At 30.8% G+C, this 25,006-nt stretch overlaps 1 protein-coding gene across 1 annotated transcript in view; it reads left to right on the top strand.

Annotated features, from left to right (window-relative positions):
* jbug (filamin-type immunoglobulin domains fbug) overlaps positions 1-25,006 on the top strand; it is a 302,727-nt gene that overhangs the window by 106,847 nt on the left and 170,874 nt on the right. The window contains exons 9-15 of the mRNA XM_075380319.1: positions 1,938-2,156; positions 6,766-6,994; positions 9,367-9,474; positions 12,010-12,342; positions 18,119-18,202; positions 20,019-20,126; positions 20,849-20,987. Coding sequence (XP_075236434.1) covers positions 1,938-2,156; positions 6,766-6,994; positions 9,367-9,474; positions 12,010-12,342; positions 18,119-18,202; positions 20,019-20,126; positions 20,849-20,987 — 1,220 coding nt within the window. The remainder of the gene's footprint in view (positions 1-1,937; positions 2,157-6,765; positions 6,995-9,366; positions 9,475-12,009; positions 12,343-18,118; positions 18,203-20,018; positions 20,127-20,848; positions 20,988-25,006) is intronic.

Below are 25,006 nucleotides of genomic sequence, written 5' to 3' on the forward strand. Positions count from 1 at the left end.
ACTCTGTTGTGCTATAGAGAAGTGGTAGCATCCCAGCCCAGGTTTGAATTCTGTGGTGATTGGTCCAGGTTGGTCTAGTGGTGAAATCGTCATCGCAAATCAGTTTATTTCCAAGTCAAGAGTCCTAAGGTTCGAATACTAGTAAAGGCAATTATTTTTATAAGAATTTGAATACTAGATTGTGGTTACCGGTCTTCTTTGGTGGTTGGGTTTCAGTTAACTGCACATCTTGAGACTGTACAAGACTTTACTTCATTTACATTTATACATATCATCCTCTGAAATATTACCTTACAGTGGTTCCAGAGACTTAAAAAAAAAAAAAAATTAAATCTTGATCAGTCATAGCTGTTTTATATACTGCAGAATTTCCACTCCATATTCCCTCAACCTTCAAGCTTATGTCATTAATTAATCACAAAACAAAAATTCTTTTGGAAATTGGAGGGAAAATTTCTCAAAGACCTAGTTATTTTATAAATGTATTCACCTCTGGGAAATTCATAAAATTTTGATGAATATGTAGATAAACAAAAAAGCATGTTAATTTCAATTTTTCATTAATATTTTTATTCTGTATGAAATAGGTGTTATAAATTAAAAACCGATCTTGCTTTTTGAACATTCTCATATTAATACGAGTATGTAGGAGGTACAAAAAAGAATATTACAATTTTAAAACTATCTAATATCTTTTAACTTTGACTTATAGTAATGAATCACACATAAAATAAAAATGGTAAGAGTTTTCCCTACAAGAGTTCATTGTAACCACCTTTCATCACACAATAGGAAACTTATTGGTGACATACACAAGATCCTGTGCCACTGCAAATGAGATTGGGTCAATTCCAAGCAATCCAGCCATTGGGGAAAACATCATTCAGCTAATCCTGTATAATTATACCAATGAGGAGGTGCACTATCATCTTGTTGCCAAATAAATTTCTCTGGTCATTCTTGGAGTTGAGGAAAGTACCTTGTGTACAGCATATCCAAATAAGCAACTCTTGTTACGCTTGCTTCAGAGTGGCTCGTAAACTTACAATCGGGTATATCGCAAAGAAAAGGTTTAATTTTGGGGAGTCCCTTTCACATGATAAAAATTCATGGGGATTTTCTGACCCCCAGACATAGACATTATTTACGTTAATTTTTCCACTAAGATGAAATGTTGACTCATCACTAAACACAGTATAATCAAGAAAATCATCAACAATCACACAATAATCAATATTTCAATAATCAATAATTTCACAATAATCAAGAAAATCATGCTGAACATTTTGATTGTGAACTCGGCATGCACAAAGTATTTAGTAGGCTTTAAAGCTTGTAACAGTAGTAAATGGTTTGGGAGCATATGTAAAAGTTTCTTTAACACATTTCCACCAGCATTGGCTGGTCTTTTAACAGATGTTTTAGGACTGTGCAGGAAAGGCTTTGTAACACATTCAATATTTTCTTTGAACATCCTTGATCATCAGGCTTTCTATTAAGGAGTCACCATTTTTGCTAGTGGTGCTGTCAAGTGAAAAAAAAGGGATTCAGATTATGATCATGTATGCAACTAAAACTGTCTGTTTCACTCTTGATTATAACCTTAAATCAGCACTGTACACCTTATCCAAGAGGTATTATAACAAATTAAACACCAGTATTCTCTTTTGAACACCTGGTATATCAGGATGTGACATATTGTTTATGATCAGTTATGGAGTTAACATTTTAAGGAACAATTTTTTTAAGGATAATAAACTCTTCTTTGATGAACACAGTTTATGAATTTAATGGGTATTAAAAATGAAAAAAAATATATATATATATTATTAAAAATAGTTATTATTAAAAATATTATAAAAAATATTCTGGATATTATTAAAAATGATTATAATTAAGTGTAAATTAATTAATATTTCTTTTCACATATATTTTAGGTCAATTCAAATGGAGCCCGTAGTGGTCTTATTGAAGTAATTGCAACATCCCCTACCGGTCGTTCTCTTGATTGTCCTGTACATGAGCGTAATGGGGTATTTACAGCAACTTTTCAACCTGATGAAGCAGGAGAATGGAGTATAGCTGTTCGTCATAGTGGTGAACTGATACAGGGTGGACCATTCACGTGCTTTGTATTCGATCCTAATGGAGTAAAGGTAAAATAATCAATTATAGCAGATTCATTATCACTTAATTGATTAAAATTAATGTTGCAATCCTTGTAATGCATCAGATTCAAAGTTGTTTAATTTGTTTATAAATTATTGTAACTTAAACGTCCAACCAAGCATGTATTTTAATGATGAAGAAATACATAATTCTTGTTCTGTAACTTAAGGATTATAGACAACAATAATTTTCATGGTTTTCTTGTTTTGCATTCCTTTTGGGTTGAAATAAAAATATTTTGTCGTGACAGTTTCTCAATTGGCATTCTATTGAGGGGCTGAAATTAATCCTTATGATAACTTCCCCCAGCATATTTATAATTCCTAAATCTTTTCAATTTATTCTGATACTGTTTGGTGTTTTACAGTTTATAACATCCTGACCTCCATGGAGGAAGACAACTCCTCTACCTTGCCTTGACAACTTCCTCTTGCCTTGTGACAATCCCAGTTGCCACATTACTTCCTCCATTCCAAGCCTTGATGGGCTTTACCAGAGTCATATTTTAGATTCTCTAAACCTGATAACACATCATAGTTATCAGTTTGGCCTCTGTCAGGATGCCACTGATGTTAATGCCTCAGCAGACATATCATCAGTGTATTTAAACAAATACAGAAATGTATTTTTAGAAGATTGAATGCCTCTTAGAAGCCGACATCATCAACAAGTTTTGTTCTCTTATAAAAATGTGAGCAGAGCCTTAATTTTATAAAATCTACCATTTATTAACTATAATCTGTGATCTAACTGATTCTTTACCTCTAAAACACATAATGATACTGCTGAATGCCAATCTGAAACGAAACTTCCAGATAAATTTTGAACATTAGGAAAGATTTCAGATTAATATGCTCAAAAGGCTTATAGTTTGAAGGAAATAAAAGATAAACCGATATGATGTGCAATAAAACAATTCTGACTTGAAAAAATGTACCTGATTAAATTCCTTTTGACATAGTCTCCTTGTGCAGTGATACATTATTTATTTTGCTGTAGGAATGTCTTGAGGAAGTTCTATCCTTAAAGATTGCCAACTAACTTCTGGAACTTGTACTGTGGATCTCTTGTACTATGCCAAAATGTATTGTACAAATTATATATTAATTATTTAATGACTTTCTAATGACAACATCAGTTCAGAACATATTACTTCTATCAAATATTTGTTCCTACAATAAGGGTGCATACAAATGCAATATTACCTTTTGATATCTTATTAAAAATCTATTTTTTAAGAGTTGAGATGATTACTTATTTGATCATATAGAAGAATTCTTTAAGTTTTTATTTATAAATGTTGAATGGGTGCACTGTTTGTAATACAACAGATATCAACATGGTAGTCGAATTTTTCCCAAACATGTGCAAGCATATATCGGTCAATGGTGGCAACAGCGTTTGTGATGCATTGTTTTAAGTCATCAGTATCAACAGGAAGGGGTGGTACAAAAACTTTAACCTCATAAAAAGTAATTGCAAGGCGTTAAATCTAGACTATGTGGTAGCTAAGGTAACTAAATACCTAGTTGCTACTATGTGGTAGCTAGGTACTAGGTTAAATACCATGCTTTCCTCACTTGTACAGCCAATTCATCATCTGGGAAGGCAATCCAGGTAATTTCTCAACTGTACGTGCCAATGAGGTGAAGCTTCATCTTGTACAAAACCAAAGTTATCACTATCTTCCTCAAGTTGAGACATTATCCATTCACTTAAACTGTCCAGATAAATTACTCATTACTGTCACTTTGTGAAAAAAGAACGGCCCGTACAATGTTTCACGAGATACAGCACAAAACACGTTCAGTTTAAGGGAATAGTGTATATGTTGTAAACTTTCTCTTGGGTCTTCTGTACCCCATATTCTTACATTATATCTATTAATTTTTCCACTAATGTGAAACGTACATTCATTACCAAAAATTTGGCGATGTAAAAGCCATTGCCATTTTCAACACGTTCTTGCAACTCCACATAAAAATGTTTACATAAGACGTTATTGTTGACATTTAAACTTTGTACTAACTATAATTTATAAGGCGCCATTTTCAAATGTTTCTGCAGAATTTTCCACACCAGTTGGTTTAGGAATTTGCAATTCTAAACTTGCTGATCTAGTCGAATTTGCCTGGGCTAAGTTGATACACATCACAAACACAATCAATTTATTCTTCTGAAACAGAAGTCTTCCAGTACTTTTCTTTTTACAGACACCATGTGTGTTGAAACTGTATTCCAGTCATAGATTGAGTTTATTATTGGTGGTGATTTACCATATTTTGTTCTGAAACGTCGCAGCATGACAGTAACTGAGTTTGTTTTGGCTAATTTGAGTACACAAAAAGCTTTCTTTACTGTAGAAGTGACCATTTTTCCAGACTGGTAACTGACACATCAATCAGTGATATTAGCAACAGAGCAGATATACCAACATAAAACTTTAAAAAATTCTCTGTAAAACCATATCATTTACTGCATTCACATAACACATCACTTTAATTTTTTATAAGCTATCGAAAGTGTATATCTGATTTATAATCACTCTCTATTATGTTTGTTGAATATAGATTTAACAAAAAAAAAAAAAAAATCTGTGTTAACTTCTGAAATAGCTAAGACAAGAAGCATTTGCCAAGCATTACTCAGCAAAAGTTAGCAGGGTCAACTTTAGCTTTATCTTTAGCTTCATCTTAGTTTAGTTTCATCTTTGGGAAGAGAAAATAGTTGCAAAGCAGCAAATCATTGACAATAGGAGATATGACTTGTCAGATATTATAGTCAAAAAATAGGTAGGAGTCTTGTGATAGAACACCCAGTTACCCTTGTGCCACAGATCAGGTTATTTATGCCAGATGTCCTTCCTCAGAACATTGCTCCAGAATTTGAAACATTGACAGTCTGACCCTTGGAAAAGAATTTTTGGTGCATAAACCTGCATAGAAGGTAACCATGAGTATGCCCCTTAGTCTTTCAGTAATATTCTTACCCCTTAAAATGAGTCTGATTCTTTACTTGTCTCATTACTTCACTGCCATAGGGTAGTTAGGTCTGTCATAAATTTTCTGAGTTTGGTGCACAATGTTATTTTAATTTTCTACCTTCGTACTGAAATTACGGATATATCAGTGAACCTAAAATCATGTAATATTATAGATTAGTCACTTGGCATACTGACTCATGAAGATCTCTGCTAATTGCTGCTGAATATGCTTTCCCCTGCTGACCTCAGGATTTTTTATACATGCATTCTTAGAATTGCGCTCATGTGCAAGATATTTTTGTTTTGAATTTTATAAACATAGTTTGTATGAATTTATATTTAATTATTGAAGTATCTGTTAAATTCCAATTTTATTTGTTATCTATTACATATATATATAAATCTAGTAGACTCTGTTAGTCTGTTATTCTTTCACGCAAAATCTACTCTCCAATTGAGCTTAAATTTTGCATGAATGTACTTTTTGTACCTGAAAAGAACATAGGACTATTGCCGTTATGATATATTTTACCATTTCAAGATATTGGCCCTTTTAATGGCTTTCAATAACAACCGAATTATGTTATTTGCCAATATTCAACTTTACTATGGCCAAATCGTTGATCAAATCGAATTCAGAAACCACTTGCAGGATTTGAAATTAAATTTTCTACAAAAAAGATCTCTATATTTTCTGTTTTGGTCATTGAAAAGATGAGACAGTGTATGGCGCAAATTCCTTTACATTTGTCCTTCACTTTCAAGTGTTTCTAATTTCCACTTAGAGTTGCTTTTTTGATGACAATAAATTAGTCACAAGGGCAGATGCTTCAAGTGGTTAGTCTCCACTTGGAAAGTCAATACTTCTCGTATGAGCAACTGTATGTGACTTGCTCCAAAACTATAGGAACAATTTCTGCATATACACTCTAGAGAGAAAATTTTTAAATACTGTTTATAAGTTCATTATAAAGTTTATAAAGTTCATTCTTATAGGCTGATCATCTAAAAACCCGCATACTTTATATCATTCAAAGTTTCGAGTCCTGTGTGGACTGAACTATTGCTCTGAATAAACTGATAGTTTTTATAATTGAACAGGCTGTAATTCCTATTTATCAGTAATATCCTCACAAGCACGAAGTTAATTAATATGTGGAAATCCAGGGGGGAAGCCTTCTGACTGGCTAGTTCAGTATAATAATGTAGAAGTGTTATAAGTATTATTTTGATATAGTTATTAAATTTTAAAAAAGAATTTATTTCAGTACATATTACATTTCATTGTAAATAAGATTTATTAATCTGAAAACTAATTATTACTGAAAAATACATTTTTTATTATTTTTCTTGTTAATGTGTTATTTATTAATATATTATTTATATTTTGAATAAATATATTTCACCTTTCAGACACCATGTCTTCAATTAGAAATATTAATGAAAAAGATAATTCTATTTAAAACTTTGCTATTTTTTCTAATATACTTTTTTATGTATTACTGATCAGCAATTTGTCTTAATAAAAAAAAAAGAAAAAAAAATGTGTATTAGCTTTTGATAAAATAATAAAAATTTTAATAAATACATTCATAATTTTTTTTTCTTTTCAGTTAATAGGTTTAGAATCGCCTGCTGTTCCAGAGAGTATATTTAATTTCCAAATAGACGCTAGAGGTACAGGTGGTCTTGGTCAAATTGTATTAGATATTGTTCAAGATAAACGTTCATTACCACATACAATTGAACGCATCGGCGATTCTTTATATGATGTATCATTGCATACTCATCGTCCTGGAAAATATCGTGTTTATGTATATTTTAATGGTACACCTGTAAAAGGTGAGTTGTTATAATTATAATTACCTTTGTTTTATTAAATCTATATTACTATTTTCAGTTAATTTTAATTTTTTTATTGGAATAGTTATTTCTGTCCATGCTGTTTTTGAAATTCAAAATTCTGACTTCAGATTTTTAGTGTATCAAAAAATAATAAAGAAAGTGTCTTTTTTCTTTTTCATTAGGAATTTGGCCAAAGTGTAGAAATTTTAAATGTTTTCATAATTTTAAAATTTGGATTTTGAATTCTTAAAGACTTCAAACATAGAACTGGAATATCTGAAGATATTCCTGTTCCCGAAAACCCTTCCCGAAAAAATTAGATTCCTAATTTTTTCAGGAAGTTGGTCAAAATGATGGTCAGATTATATTTATGCAATTTATATATTTTAAAATATTATTTTTTCATTTTTTCTAATGTGTACGTTGCAATCTGTTTAACTAGTGAACAATAAGCAACTCCCTCACACCATAGCTTAAGAGATGAGGATGATAGCAGATGAGATTTAAAATTTAAATAAAAATTAAATTAAATTTATTTAAAAATTAGATTCAAGTTTTTCTATTGCAAAAACAATAATTATTGATAAGTTGTTAATGAATCTATACTATAACATAAAGAAGAAGAGGGTTTTTGTGTGTTCAGGATAAACAAAAAACTACCCTATCTATCGCTGCTAAATTTTTACCCATGTTAGAGAATATTATATTATATATATAAATGGACATTTGCCAGTTGAAGCACAAACTTTATTGAATTGAATTAATGGACTCTCAACAGGGTTTGAACTGAATGATTCGAATCAATTGAATGAATAATATTACATAATAATGGATTAAATTTACATTAAATAAAGTAATCTATAATATTATATAAAGAAGAAGAGTGTTTTTGTTTGTTCGGGGTGAACAAGAAATTACCCAATCTTTCACAACTAAATTTTTACCCATGTTTTTTGGTATAACTGACAAGATTTTTGGATATATTTCATCTCAAAAAATTTATAAAATATATATATAATGTAATAGTGGAGATTTGCCAGTTGACAAGTGCACAAACTTTATTGAATTGTGAACTGTGAGCATCTGTCACTGTGAGCTGGGTTTGAACTAATTGATTATGAACATCTAAAAACCAGTTTCTAGATTTTTTGAGTTTCAAGGGTTAAAATTGAATTTTTTGACTCCGTCAAAAATGACAGTGTCATTGAACTTTTTGAAACCCTGTTATTTTTTTAATTTTTCAGTAACAAATGATGAAATCAATTTGATTTTTGGTGAGTGTAATTTTCATGTGAATAAATCAGTTTCTAGATTTTTGAAATTCAACCTTGAAAGGGGATGAAGAAAGGTAAAAACATTTTTCAACAATGATTGTAAATTTTCCCAATCCCAACTACATTAAATGAAATATTCAGTAGATTTGGGCTTGCAAATACTCTTCAGATAAATATTTAAAAACAATTTTTTAGGTTTTTTTTTAATTTTGAAGGGCTGTGAAGGTATATAGGTATAGGGCGGTGAAGGTATATTTTTTAATTTTGAATGGCTGTGCGATTTTTTCAAGGTCTGTGAAGGTATATAGGACTATGACTCAACCAACAAAGCCGCTGCCACTGTTAATATATGTGGTGAATGGCTGCACCTGCCTCCAATTACTTGAGTAATAAACATAAAATAAAAAGATTGCTACGGGAAACACAAGTAACCATATAGTGCAAGTGAAGCTGTGACGGGGAGTTAGTATTTAACAAATATGAACTGGTGGTATTCAAATATTTTTCAATTAATCAGTATTTTCTTCTGTACAGATTTTATTGATTTATTACTAGGGTGAGTCATTAACTATCTACAATGATTTTGCATTTCCATTTTGGTTGCAACATTCTGTTTGTAAATATGAAAACGAATAAAAAAAGTTTTAAAACAATCTTTTTGTTGAAAAATGGCAAAAAATTTAGTGGTTTCTATATAAAAAAAGTAAAGTTAGAAGACAGTGGAAAAATGACAATACCGTGCTTTTAATGTTTTAGTGTAAAATGATTCCTCATTTAAAGTTTTTTGTAGCTGTTTTAGTTTCAGAGATCCTTATGCTGGTGCACTTATTGAGGTAGACTAATCAAGATTTTAAATGTTTGAACCAAATTAAGTAGTCGAACATTTGTTTTTTCATTTGTACTAGTCCATATATAAACTACACATGTATTAAAGAGCTTTACCAGCCTAATTGAAGTACTAAAAGAAAAAAATTATTTTCTCTAAAGGAAATTCATCCTTTTTCACTTGACTTTGTTAAAAAATTTGGTAATATCTAAAATAAAAATAAACAATCATTAAAGTGTATTTTGAAATTGTTTGTGTATTTTTTTTAGGTTGTCCGTTTCCACTGAGAGTAGGCACAAGGGATCAAATAAGAATAGAAAGATTGAGTGATAAAAATACTGAAAAACAAACTGAACGATTAAACACTATGAATCACAGTAAGTTATGATTTTTTTTTCATCTTTAAGAGTCAACGAGAAAAAAAATATAAAAAAAATGTTCATATAAAATGAAAAAAAAAGAAGATATATATATATATATATATATATTATATTAATCCGATTAACCCAAGTACAGAATTAATAAAATAAATTAGGATGATACCTCTTAATTATTAATTATATAATAATTTCCACTTACCAACTATTTTTATTTTTTATGTCTGAGTGCTTTCGGATATTATTCCATCATCAGGAACATTTGTTTGTGTTGGAGTGTAATTATTTTCTTCATAAATTAATATATTAAATGAATTTTAAAAACAAAAATTGTAAATACAACAATTGATTGCCAAAAGTTAAAAATAATGATAATAATTATATTGAAAATAATTGATGTCTGTCATCTCCGTATGAATCCCTCAATTGTTGCCCTGTGTTGGAAATTATTATTTAATTAATTTATATCAATACCAGTGGGCCATGATTAATAATAAAAACCTTAATTAATTAATTTTAATTTATTATTTATTTTTTTTTAATTAATGACTTCATATTTTGTGTATATGCAATTTTTAATTTTAATTTACAATTTAAAAAATTTTGAATGTAAAAAAGAACAATTTTAGTTTTATTTCTGTTTTGTAATTGGAAAGGATCTTTTAACAATTTTAAAAATCAATTTCAATTTTAACGTGCAATTTGCAACGTACAATTTTAATTTTAATATGTAATTTGCAATGAAAGATTTGAAATATTTTAGAGCAACTTATGATGCAAGGTACTCACAAAAGCACTCTTGCTTGGATTATGGAATAAGGTAGGTGTCATCCTGTTTTAATTTTTTTTATTAATTCTGTAGTTGGGTTGATCAGATTAATATGATTTGTACAGTGCAGAGGAATATGATTCCTGAAAGCATCGATTTTAGAAATATATATATATATATATATATATATATATATTGTAATTCTGTTCTTTGGTTGTTCAAGTTGGTTTTTAATTATAAAAGTAGAATATATATATACGAGGTGCGACAATAAAGTAAGGAGACTGATTTTTCTTTGCAAGATGTGGCAACCCTGCAGCTTGCGTAGGCACACCATCTTTGACCTTGGTCTATAAGCTACTTCTAGTCCAAGCAGCACATTGATGCAAGCACAGTCGTGAGTTGTGCTGTAATAAATGAACACGTGCTTGTGTCTCTCGTCACTGAAAGGAAACCGCAAAATATTGCATAATGGTATGTCATTTCTTTTTGAGTTAAATTGAGTGAAAACGCAACGACAACTTATGGTAAGCTTCAGAAGGCTTTTGGAGAGGAGGTTATGTCAAGAGCTCAAGTTTTTCGCTGGCATAAAATTTTTAGTGAAGGCAGAACGAATGTTGAAGATGAAGACCGCAGTGGACGACCATCAACCTCACGGACAGATGTCAACTTGACCAGGGTGCGTGAAATCGTACGATCTGATCGAAGATTATCCGTGAAAATTATTGCAGAAGAACTCAACATCAATCGAGAAACGGTTCGCCTAATATTAACTGAAGATCTTGGTATGAGAAAGATTTGTGCAAAAATGGTCTCCAAAAATCTCACACAACAACAGCGAGAAACACGGAAATGTGTGGCAGCCGATCTGTTAGAGCAAACGGAAATCAATCCAGATTTGTTGAGCCGTGTTATCACTGGTGATGAAGGTTGGTTTTTTCAATACGATCCAGAGACAAAACGCCAAAGTTCGCAATGGTGCTCAAAGGGATCACCCAGACCAAAAAAAGCTTGCATGTCAAAGTCAAAAGTGAAATGCATGCTTGTGTGCTTCTTCGATTCCAAGGGAATTGTTCATAAAGAGTGGCTGCCTCCTGGACAAACAGTTAACCAATATTTCTACAAAGAAATTTTAGAAAGACTTCGTAAACGAGTTCTTCGTGTCTGTGCCAACATTGCTGATAATTGGATTCTGCATCACAATAATGCGCCATCCCATACTACTCTGTCAGTACAGCAGTTTTTAACCTCAAACAAATTTCAGTACTACCACAGCCACCTTATTCACCAGATATCGCTCCGTGCAACTTTTTTATATTTCCAAGACTCAAAATGGCGGTCAAGGGACACAATTTTCAAACAACACAAGATGTCCAAAAAGCTGTGACGAGGGTCTTGGAGGATATTACAGAAGATGAGTTCCAGAAATGTTACAAGAAATGGCAGAAGCGCTGGAATAAGAGTGTGCAATCAGAGGGGAACTACTTTGAAGGAGACAACACTAAACATGACTAAAACGGTAAGCAACTTTTTTTTCACATCAGTCTCATTACTTTATTGTCGCACCTCATATATATATATATTGTAATTCTGTACTTGGGTTGTTCAGTTAATATTTAATTATAAAAATAGAATGTGGGTGTGTGTGTGTGTGTTAATGTTTTATTTTAATTTTTTTATGTTATGTTAAATAAAATTGTTTAATTATTGTTTTGATTGTCTAAAATTGAAATAAAATTTATATAGCATATTTCTTATTTATTTAGACAATTACCATCATTCTGTTACATCATCATTTGAACGTGTTTCACCAGTTGGCCGTATCAATCAAAATAGAGTCAGTTCACCAATTTTATCACATTCTCATTCATCTAGTCCTCTTGGATCACCGTTACGTACAAGCGCAACACAATCTCCAATTTATCGTAATTCACCGATTAATGGTATTTATCGTCCTGGTGCTACAGCATCACCACTTCATAGTCCATCTGCAAGTCCTGCTGGGGTTGTAAACAGTAATGCTTATAATAATAACAATAATAATATTAATAATAATTACACTGTACAGTCTTCAATTGATACTTCATCTAATGTAAGAGGTAAGTTTATTTTTTGTATGTTAATTTATTGTAAGTAATGTAAAGGGTCATTTCTGACTTTTCTTTACATATGGTATTCCCAGTACAACTACTCTTATAAAGATTGTTAAATATGTGCATTGTTTCATGTCTCAAACTTATTTATACATGTAGCTGCATGAATGGATGCATACAGTCAACATTTTTTAGGATCATTGTACAATACTTTTTAATTCTATTCAATTAACAACGATTATAAAGAGAAATATGCTGGACAAATATACAAGGTCTGATCAGAACATAACCAAACAATTTTAATTACGTACCAACAGAGATATTTAGTGATGTGCGATTGGCAGCATTGTATTTCACGTAATCTTCTCTGTAACCACATGTTTCTGGACTGTTGATATCTCATTTAGTGTACATGTTATTGTTATTTGAGTGCAACATATTTAAGTGTTAGTAGCAATTTTTGTATGTGCGATTTTCAGGTGCAACAATATAATGTAAAATTTTGTGTGAAACTTAGGGAAACTTTCACACAAATGTTTCAATTTTACAAGTTTATGGAGATGCGGATCATATGCAATGTTACAAATGGTTATTATGATTTAAAAGCAGTTGTCAGTCAATTGAAGTTGACCCTTGACCAGGAAGGCCTTTGACTTCAACTTACACTGATTACATCCATGTTCAGAAAATCAACGATCTGGTGATGCAAATTGCAGATTGACTGTCAGAGAACTTGCAGAAGAGGTTAGCATCTCGATTGAATCATGCTGTGACATTTTGACTGAAAAATTGAAAATGCATCGAGTTGCAGCAAAGTTCATTCCTCATTTGATGACCGAAGAGCAGAAAGAACATCGAGTGGACGTTTGTCAACAACTTGAACAAGCCGATGACAATGAAATATTCATGCAAAAGATCATAATGGGAGAAAAGCTGGGTTTACGGCTACAAGATTAAGGACAAAAGTTCAATCATCACAATGGATCAGCAAAGCATTGCCACACCCCAAGGAAGCATGTCAGTCTCGATCCAGTGTCAAATTGATACTTTCTGTTTTTTCAATTTTAATGAAATTGTGCATTTTGAATTCTTGCCTCAAGGTGAAAGAGTGAACCGTGCGTACTATCAAGGTGTTTACAATGGTTACTTGAAAAAATCTTCAAAAAGAGACCAGTGTTGTGGCGAGACAACTCATTCGTTCACCATGATGATGCGTCCGCACACTTGGCTTTGTCAGTTCATCAGTTTTGTGCAAAAATCAGATGACTGCCCTCCCTCAGCCTCCCTACTTGCCACACTTGGTGCCTTGCAATTTTTTGGTATTTCTGGAATTAAAATGAGTGAAGAAAGGATACCATTTTGAGACTATTGATGACATTAATGCAAATTCTTCAAATTCCTTAAAGACCATTTCAAATGAAGCTATCCAGGGCTGCTTCACGAAGTGGAAAAGTATATGAACAGGGGAGGGGAGTACTTTGAAGGGAATAAGGAACAATAATCTGTAAAATTAATAATAAGCATTTAATAAATAAAATTCAGTTATCACCTGAACAGATCTCGTACATTATTGTGTTAAAACATGGTGAAAGCACTTCACTATGCAGTTTAAAAACATTACCTCTGTGCAACTAATGGGAAAATAACAATCCTACTGGTATATAATAATAATAATAATACAAATATTATACATGCTTCACTGTTAAGCTTTCCTTATTTAAGTATCTTTTAAAATGTTATTTTAATTATTATAAAAACTATTTAAAAATTATGTTAATTAAAAATAAAAATCTTAATAAATTAAAAAATTGTTGATGTTGCTAATTTTTTATCATGTAATTTTTTACAATTTTTTTCTTTTTCTTTAGTTATTTATAACCAAAAAAACTTACTTAAATTTGCATCTTATGTCTAATTCTTGTTTAGTTTCACTATCTTTGTTGTAACAGTCAATTTTATCATTATAACAGTTTGAACATAAATAAAATTTTTCGTCATTTCATCTATTAACATTTAAGTGTTCTTACTTTTTCACAGTAAGGTTTTAAATATTTTTTATTTATCGTATTGCTTTAATTTTCAGTTAATTTTGCAGAAATATTTGATGTTTATCAAATATTTTTGTTGCAATAGCTGCATATTTTTTCTTTCTTTATTTTCTTCTTTTTTTTTTACATCTTTATTTATAAAATCGTGAAGATTATTGACAATTTAACATGTTTGATTATGAAGATTTTTATTTTTAATGATGGATTTATATTCTGTAATAAGAAGCCTAAAAAAAGCTACTGCTGCTATCAATAGTACCCAAAACCCAAAGGTTTTAATGTAATTTAATATGTAAATCATAAAAATAATTCACAAAAACTATTATATGTAAAACAGTATGTAAATATCAATTTTTTGACTATACAATACAGCGTATACAGAGTAATGTTACTGGACATGCTAAAAATTAAATTAATTTTTTCAAGATGACAATGAATAGACTAAATATGAGTAGTTAGATGTGGTTAAGTAATAAACTATCTATAAATAAATATATTTAGTCACTGTTTTTATGAATTATCATTGTTTATGAGTCATTGTATAAATATATTGGTTGTATCCTAGTTTCTTTTATAATAATTACAACTTCTAAAATAGATGTTTTTTATAACTGCTGTTCAAGATAATTAAATATAAAGAATATTAGGAAAGTTCTGCAGTATAATGGAAGGGATCACAGGCGGTTACAAGTTAGCATGTGTTTTACGTAGTTCCCAACCTGGACTGTACCCACTCTACTCACTGTCTCAGTGTCATTTGGTTTATAGCTGGGTCATTGAAAAGAAGTAGTGATGTCACTGTAGTTGAAAACTGAATCCAGGCAGTTTTGCACATGGGTTAAGTGTTGATTTGTATTTAGATGAATGACTTCTGTGCTTGGAGAGGATTATTTGCCTCGTACAATAATATTTATGTGGCATCAGAAGTGTTTGAATAAGGAAATTTTGGTCTTGAGAACGCTCCAAGGTTAGGTCAACTTCTTCATTTGCGACTGAGAGAAACATTGCTACAGTACAAAAAATGCTTGAGACAGACAGGTGTGTGACCTACCACCAAATAGAGGTGTTCTTGGGCATTAATGCACCAACAGTTCATGGTATTCTGCATGAACATATTCAAATTAGAAAGTTTTGTACCCTTTGAATGCCCATTTAGGATTGTCTATTACATTATAAGCTTAATTACCACAAGATGCATTCAAAGTGGCTTCAGAGATTGTCCACTCAAAATCATAAAGACAGCCTAATTCACATTTGTACAGAACTTAAACAATGAAAGATAATGCTTTTAGTTCTCTTAATAACTCATAAATGGAACTTGACTTCATTATTTTGAGCTGAAATCCAAACATTAGTGTATGCAATAGAAAAACCTGAGTTTGCTCTCCAGGAAAAAATCAAAACCTACTTGTCTGCTGGTAAAATGATGCTAATGGTATTTTGCTGCTATAAAGCCCAGTTTAATGTAATTATTTGTAAGAATAATGTACAATTAACAGCGAATAGTATTGTGACATGCCAAAAAAATAAAGTGAAGCCTGCAATAAGGAGTAAACATCCCTATTCTCTTACAAAAGATGTAATTCTTATAAATGATAATACCTCTCATATTGCTCAAGACAAAGGAAGCTAATCAAAAGATGGGTTCAGAGGTATTGCCGCATCCAATTTGCATTTCCAATCTCACACCATATCTCAGATTTTTCATTTGGTCCAGAGTTTTTATGTAGCACCGAGTTTGATAGCAATGTGTGAGTTAAGAATGTTTGTAAAAGAATGACTCAAATACCGAGGTGATCAATTCTTTCCAAGTATAGTAAAAAGGTTCTCAGAAATATGGAATAGTTGCCTAAGGGAAGTTAGGGGTTATTTGAAAAGTAGCATTAGTTTATTTCCATTGAATAAATAATAATTTTTCTACAGTAATTTGTTTCTTTAATAACTGAACGAACCTTATATATAGTTTGTCATGGCTTTAAACTGGATATACTTTTTCTTCTTTGATTATATATACCTGTGATAGCATACTTTTCCAATCTTGTCATGAATAGTAAAATGAACTGAGAAACAATGCGAATGTCACTTTAGCTATTAAGATATTCTTCAGCAGCTGAGTTACTTCTATTTATTTCTTAATCTAGTGTTATAATATTGTGTAATTCAATTCATCTTTTAAATCAATCAAACTATATTTTACTGACACATAACACTTTCTCAGTTTCACATTGCTATTTCTTGAACGTTAAGAGATATTGACAACATATTTATTAAAATGGTTACCTTGTTAGAGATGTTTAATTTTTTTTTTTGATGATTAATTCGCCATATAAGCTCAAAGCTTGTCCATGGAATATGAAATGGAAATTTTGTAGCGCATGAAAAGTGCCATGCCTGACCAGGATTTGAACCAAGAACCTCCAGATAGAAGGCCAAGACGCTACCACTCCACCCCAGAGATAGTATTTGAACCATAATCTCCATTCTGTTAAATTTTATTTTTACTTCTGTTATAAAACTTTCAAGAGTTATTTATCTTTCACAATAACAGTGTGAATTTCAAATGCTTGTTCTTGTTTTTTTAGTTTTTTTACAATAATTAAATATGATAATTTACATTTTACAGTAATTCCATTTAACATCGCTTGTTTCTCAATCATGAAATTTCACACTTCAAAGAATCTGCTTTTTTTATTCTTGAGGAATTGTCTACCAAAATCCATTTTTCTGCCAATGTATCATTATAAACTTAAATCCTTAAGAATGTTTATTAATTATTTTAATTGTACTTATATGTGAATTTTTTTGCAAAAGTAAATATTTATGGTAAACATATTAATGTAAGATAATAATTGCACATCATCCAATATGAAGGCAATGCTTGGAAACTGGTTGAAATAAAATGTTCACTAAGAACATCAGAAAACATGAGAAAACATTTTTTTTTAAATCATAAATATACTCTGGAAATTTTCATTAATTTTGACAATTTGATAAATCATAATAATATTTTAAACAATACAAGATGAAGTGGCTCCACACTATTACTGAATGGTAGTAGTGCATTAAAAATAAATTATTTGGTGAAGAATCCCATCTAGGTAGTATTTATTGTTTTTTGAAAAGCATCTACATTGAATATGAGCCTGAGATTACTCTATTCTTGATGAATTCTCTGTTAACAAGTGCTTACTTCATTGTATAATTCTATTTGCAATTTTTCATGATTACATTTTCATACAACAATCAATTGATGAGAACATTCATAGGTGTTTCATTAAAAATATGTTTATGAACAGACAAAAACAGTGTGATATTTGCCTTGTCGTATTTGAAAGACATCTGCAAATACATTTAATGTATTAATTCATGTATTTAGTGTATGTAATTTAACATATATGTCATGCATGTATTTAATACATATAAATCTAAAAAGTTTTTAAATAAAATTGAGCTGATCCTAAAAGAAAAATTAATTAAATATTGCACTGAAAGGGAAAAAGTCAAGCAAGTTTTTCCACTGCACCTTCAATATAACCTTTGAAACCTAGATTTTTGAAATTGTGCCAAATTCTAGAATTAGCTTAAATCTTTAATTGTATCTTTATTTATATTTTGGTAAACTATAAATAGTAGTGATATTTACATGATTTAATTCTACATTCAGCGTTATAATCATTCAAAATTATAAGTATTTAAAAAAATAATTATAATTTGTTCTTTGTGTTTTGCTACAGTTTCAGCCATGTTGTCTAATTTGAATCAAAGAAGGGATTCATGGGATGCACTTGTCAAGACGCAGAATGCATTAGATGAGTTAGGTAAAATTTTTATTACTGTAATTTAAATATTTTGATTAAATTTGTTTTATGATATGTTATGTTTCTTTACTAATTTTAATTTATTCATTGTTAGAAAAGTATTTTTAATTTGAAGTGTATGTATAAAATCTCTAAAGGGAAATGTATTATCACTTTCAAAAACCACTTTATAACTTATCATTGCTAAAAATATAATCTGATATCACATAGTACAAAACAATACTAAAAAGATCACATGGATGTATTTTATCGATTGTGAATTTTGTTTTTAAACTTCAGTATTTTAATACATATTGGATGACCCACTTAAAATTAAATCTTAACTGAACCTGCTTGAACTGCAGTTATTTGAGTGTCACCTTTAATGCTCCTATTACTAGTGATACAATTGGTTGTGTGTTGTGTGTTATTTATTATTCTCAGTTTTCAGTTGTTGATGATATGAGGGTGGATAAAAGAGAATTTCATTCTGAGCACAAAAGTTTGAAGGGAGCAGGCAGCCACTTCTTGAGTGCATTGATGGGGATATCAGGAATGGGGGACCAGGTGGTGTCCAATTCAGACCAGTTTGGAGTAGCACTTGCAGTGTCAGAGCAACAGGTGCATCCTTCCATTGTGCAATGTATTATTATTAAATTTCTCACTCATGAAGGCATAAAACCAGTGGAAATTCTGCAAAGATTGACTGCACAGTTTGGGGATCAAACACTGTCAAGGGCTTGCGTGTTTGCCTGACATAAGGAGTTCAAGGAAGGACGTCAACAGGATGAACATGATCGTCGTCCTTGGACCAACATTGTGGAGGAGCACATTCACACGATTCATGACCTTATTGAAGACGATCGACATCTGACAGTTTCCAAAATTGCATTACAAGTTGAAATAAGTTATGGAAACTGTCAAACAATCTTGACAAAAGACCTAAGGTTTCGTAAAGTGTGTCCCAGGTAGGTCCCCCATCTTTTAACAGCAGAACACAAGTTGAGACATTTGTAGTTCTGTCAGGAGCTTTCAGCACGATTTGCAGAAGAAGGGAATGCATTTTTGAATTGAATTGTCACCTATGATGAAACTTGGGTACATCACTATATGCCCAATCCAAACAAATCGGCATGGTATGGTGGTGGAAGGGGGAGGCAGTCCCTGTGAAAGCCAAGACTTGGCTGTCAGCTGGCAAGGTGCTTGCAACTGTTTTTTTTTTGACCGGCGAGGCATTTTGTATATTGATTTCTTGCATGAGCATCTTAAACGCTTCTTATTACTGTGAACTTTTGCTCACAGAACTTGCAGAAAACTAGAGGAATGAGGTGGATTTCATTTGACCATTCTCCCTATCGCTCTGCAATTTTCATCTCTAGCCTGCTTAAAGAAGCACTAGTAGGGCAACGATTCTAAGACAATGCAGCAGTGAAGGTCTTTGTGCACAATTGGCTCCTGACACAACCCTCTTCATTTTATGATGCCGGGATCAAAAACCTTCCAATCTATTAGGAAAATTGCATTTCCAAAGCAGGAGATTACATTGAAAAATGATGTATGCATGTTGGCTATTTGATTACACCAAATTAAACTTTTTAAAAAAGAAAGCCTCATTTATATTTTTTACGCCCTTATATAAAAAAACAACATTTTAAATATAGATGAAAAGGGATGAATTTGGTTACAGTACACACTTAGAAAGTTTGTCATGATATTACAGCTTGGGTGAACATCAGTTTCGAATTGCTGAAATATGTTTATATATACACCTGTTTAATTGTGCATATTTTTATTAATTAATTGTATGAACATTAATCCAATCTTTTATATTTTCTAGATATAAAAGCGACTGGTGATGCACTTAATTTAGTCTCTGTCCATCGAACTTCTTCATTCGCAATAAATACTGATATACCTTTAAGTCAAGTGTCAGTCACAATTACATGTAAGAGGTTTTTTATATATATATATTTTTTTTATATTTCTGAAATTTTTTAGATTTTATTTTTTAAATCATCTTTATTTAATTATTTATCATTATTTTAAAATCTTTATTTGCAGTTTAAAGTTACAGGATTGAAAACAGTTGTAATTTATTATTTAACATTAATCTTATGTTTTTCTGTTATTTCACATAAAAGAATAAAAAATCCATGTGGACTTTCTATTTTTTTTCTAGGATTAGTAGAACATTGTGCAGATATCTCGCTTATGTTGAGAGAATGTTGGATTGCAACAGGTCATCTGGTGATGTCCTGCTATATCACATATCTGTAATGCCAGATCAGTGGAAACTTATCCTTTGTCATTTTCAGGATATCCTGGAATGCATATCAGACAAATGGGATGAATTTTGGATGTCCTAAGAATATCATGCATTGTATGTTAAATTCTTATCTATTTTCTTTAAAAAAATTAACCTCAATTTCAAAATGCATATTTCTCAGTTTTTCTTCTGCATTTTCATTATTTCCGATTGCTGTTTCATCGTTGTATTGCTCTCATTTTTATGTGGTTGAGATTCTTTATTAATATTGATAATCAATAAAGTTGATTTGATAATATGTTAAAATTATTTTAAAAATGTTTAAATATATATATTTTTTTTTAGTAGATACTTTCCAGATATTAATTTAATTAAAATTATTGTTGATTGACTATTTTCAGCTCCAACCAAATTAACGTTACCAGTGAAGTTAACTAGAACACTAAAACAAGTAATGGTTTATTTTACACCCACTGATGTTGGGGAACACGTTATAGATGTGAAAATAAATGACCAGCGTATCACAGGGTCACCATTTAGGTGAGATATTATTATTATTATTATTATTATAATAGCACTACTGTAAATTATAGACTTTTTTTACTTTTCTGCCAAATACAGCTAGAATAGATATTAAAGGGGAAAGTAAGGTGATCACCTCAAAAATACAGTATTGGGCTTTTTGCAAAACTTTATATTTTAGGGTCCAGCTGGTTCATCTAGACCAGAAAAATATGTATGTATGTGTATACGTATGAGTGTCGCACTGGTTTTGACCTTATATCTCAGGAGTGACTTAACCAATTTCCTTCAGATTTGGCTTATATTTTTCTATACTTGGGGCATTGATCATATTAATTTTAAAAAAAAGTTCTTTAAAGGGGTAGCAAGGATATTGTGAAAAAAGCCAATTTCGATTTTCTTCAGAAGCATGTTAGAGAAAACTTTATTAAAGCAGATTTGTTACCTTTCAATGCATACGTAAATAAATGACAAACCTTTTTCAAAAAATCACCCTCGCCTCTTAAAATTGAGATGAATGTCTTTTGTTATTTTTCTCTATCGTCCTTCAGTTTAAATGCTGATGATCATGAACTATTCAGTACATTTTAGGTATTAATAAAAAACATAATACAATGTACTTACATGCATGTTTTATTGTTGAACAGAGCATTTCAAACATTTATTTATAGCACATTAACCTCAAACAAAATTCCACATGAGTACCTTTTGTGGCACATAAAATGTCTAGACAATGACAATATTCAATTTCATGCCACACATTATGAAGGATATTTGGAGTTATTCCATTAATTACACCTTTGTTTCTTTTTTTTTTAGTTCATTGATGTGGACAAACTTTGTTGCATACACCCTGCCTTTGACAAACCCAAAAGAAAAAAATCGAGTAGCATATAATATCAGGGGATTAAGGTGACCAAGGAATTGGTCCATTACAGTTGATCTAACATTGAGGAATTTGTTCATATAAATTGTCCCGAACATGTAAACCCCAGTGTGGTGATGCGCCATCTTGTTGGAAGTAAATGTTGGGTTGCTGATACTGTATACTTCTGTAACATGTCTAGATAACTAGTGCTGATAACTAACTATTGGCTCGGTGAAGAACAGTCCGATCGCTTCATAAACGGTGAATACACACAAAATGTTAATTTTCATCACATTATGTTTCTTGAAAGGCAGAGGGTTCTTGCTACACCAAATCCGTCAATTATTATGGTTAGAATGACCAGAAACATGGAAGGTAGCTTCATCAAAGAAAATTACTATTTCTGATAAATACTTTATCTTTGTTCATATTATCAAGAAAGCGGTATATTCACTTTATTGTGGTTTATCGACATCTTTAATTGCATGCACCAACTGAATTTTGTATGCATGAAGTTTTAGGCATTTGTGTAGATCCTTCATGATTGTTGATTGTGGTAATCCTGGTTCTAAATGTGCTTGATGAGTCAACTTACCCGGGTTTCTCTAAAAAGTTTCTCTTACTCGATCCACAACATCCTCAGAGACAGGAAGGTCTGCCAGTACCTTTTTTGTGTAATACAAATCCTATATCTTTAAACTGCTAATAACGTTCAATAGAATCTAGGAGAATTACAGCCATACATTGAATGAAAATGTCTACAGACTAATATCAGATCCGCTTTCATGAAACCATAGTACACATGTTGCTTTCTCCTGCACAGTAGTCATTGCTCGGATCCACGTGTCATTACATTGTGCTGATGTATTCATTCAAGGTCATCAGTAACTCTAGTATCTATACTAATGTTTGAAAAATTAACTTGTGCTACATTGCTTTGTTCATTTTTTACTAACTCCTAAAATATGCTGAATAATTTATGTTCACATTGTATTTTTCAAATTTTTTTTGAAAATTTATACTTCATATATAGAACTATCAAGAAATGTCAATTTTAAAAAAATTATAGACCTTGGACCTAAAATTGAGAAAAATTTTTTGAACATTTTTTTTCTTATTTTAGCTTTTACTGAAGAGATATTAGAGTTAGAGAAAACTTTACATATATAATTATGTTAAGCTTAATCTTTATACAAATGTTTCTAGAAAAGTTTTTCTTAAAATTTATTCTCCACCTCAAAAAATTACTTTTAAATATATATATATATATAAATTATTAAATTTTTTTGTACTTATCTTCATAAATTAAGGAAAATAAAATTAAAGTAACTTTGGTATCTATATTATATTCTGAATCCATATTGAGAATCAATTTTTAGGTTGATTTCATAAGAAAGCTACTTATTATAATGGGTACCATGATTCGACTTCTGGAAAATTTTGACATATCTTTGCGTTTCACACCTCCCAGACTAAAAAACCACAGTCAGTTCAAAAGTTTATATATATATATATTTCACTTTCTTGTGGACACGATAACTGCTGTAATTTTGTGCCAATCACTTTCAAATTGATACATAAAATATAATGACCCAAAATCTTGGTCGAGTTTGTTAATGGACAAAATCAGACCATGGGGATGGAAATGGGGGGGCTTTTTCAAAAAAACAAAATATCGCTATAACTTTCTTATTAAGTAAAATACCAAATTCGTTTGAAGTTCTTATTATTGTTTGGATAGGGGCCTAAAACCTACCTAAGTAAAGTTTTTTGATATCACCAACCATTGGCCCAGAGGGTGAAAAAAATGGGGTTTCAATGACAAAAAAATCATACATTCCTCAATAGGCACAGTATCAAATCGATTTAAAGTTGTTGTTAGTCCTCTAAACATTACCTAAAACTTTTGTCTGAAACAAATTTTGATACAAAATGTTGTTGGAATTTTAAGAAGATGTCATATGCTAAGCACGTGAAACATTTTTTTCACATGCAACCATTGTCTTATTGAGTAAATTTTAATTTTTTCTTAACTTTAAGGTGTAAATCTTTTTTAGCTCCTACTTAGCATCAGTGAAGTCTACCTCAGCCTCTGGTGTGTTGAAAGGGATTTTTTTCATTACTTACAATTTACTTCATTACTTGTCTGGCATAATTGGGAAAGTTGTGCAATACTTTGCCATTTTTTTGTGTGGTTTTATCTATATTTATAAAATTAAAATCATGTGTTTGCTTTGGTTAGTAAACCATTGTTTCATGATCTATTTTTATTTCATATTAATTGAAAAAGATTTTCCCTTAATCTTGATTTTGAAAAGTTTACTTTAAAGAAAGGAGGGTTAATTTATGTCTGCCAGGTAGTCATGTTGGATTTTGATTATCAGCTGGGAATTCTAATAGATGAATAACAGAGTATCATGTTCTGTAACCCAAACTACTTGTAATAGTAAAAGAATAGCTTACAGCCATATGGTTTAATTGTTCCAGACTGCTATTAATTGCACTCAGTGGTAGGTGTTTGTGGTATTGCAGTTATGGTGAATACCTAACATTTGGAGATAAATACTAGTGATATCAGATGAAATAGATAATTTAATGGTTTGTAACAAAAATCTGTTTTTCACATTTGAAAATGACTATTTATGTGATTTTACAAGAAATTTTTTAAACTTTGTACCTCTATTCTGTGTGAACACTGTGAGTCACATGATAGATATCAACATGGTAATCTAATTCTTCCTATACACATAAGAGCACTCAATACTAGCAACAGTGCTTGTGGTACACTGTTTTGAGTGACATACATCAACCTACAAAAAGTAATCACAAGACATCATGAAGTCTGAATTTCTTTGTGACTTACATATCAGTGTCATGTTTCAGTCTCTTGCACGGATAATCCACCTCTTGAAAGTATTCATCCGGATAATTTCAAACCTCTGCCAGTGAGGCAGATTTCCATTTGCTTGAGAATGAAATTTCCAGTCTCTTCCTTGAGTTGAGGTATTAACCATTCATTTAACATATCAAGGTAAATTCTTCCAGTTAGTATGTGTAAAAGAATGATTCATTTACCTTTTTGCAAAAAAATAGCACAAAATAAGTTCATTACAGGTGAATTTTTTGTATGCTGCCCATTTTCTCTTATGTTTTTTGTTTCCCATATTTA

Source organism: Lycorma delicatula, chromosome 12, assembly GCF_047948215.1.
Source record: "Lycorma delicatula isolate Av1 chromosome 12, ASM4794821v1, whole genome shotgun sequence".
Taxonomy (NCBI): Eukaryota; Metazoa; Arthropoda; class Insecta; order Hemiptera; family Fulgoridae; genus Lycorma; species Lycorma delicatula.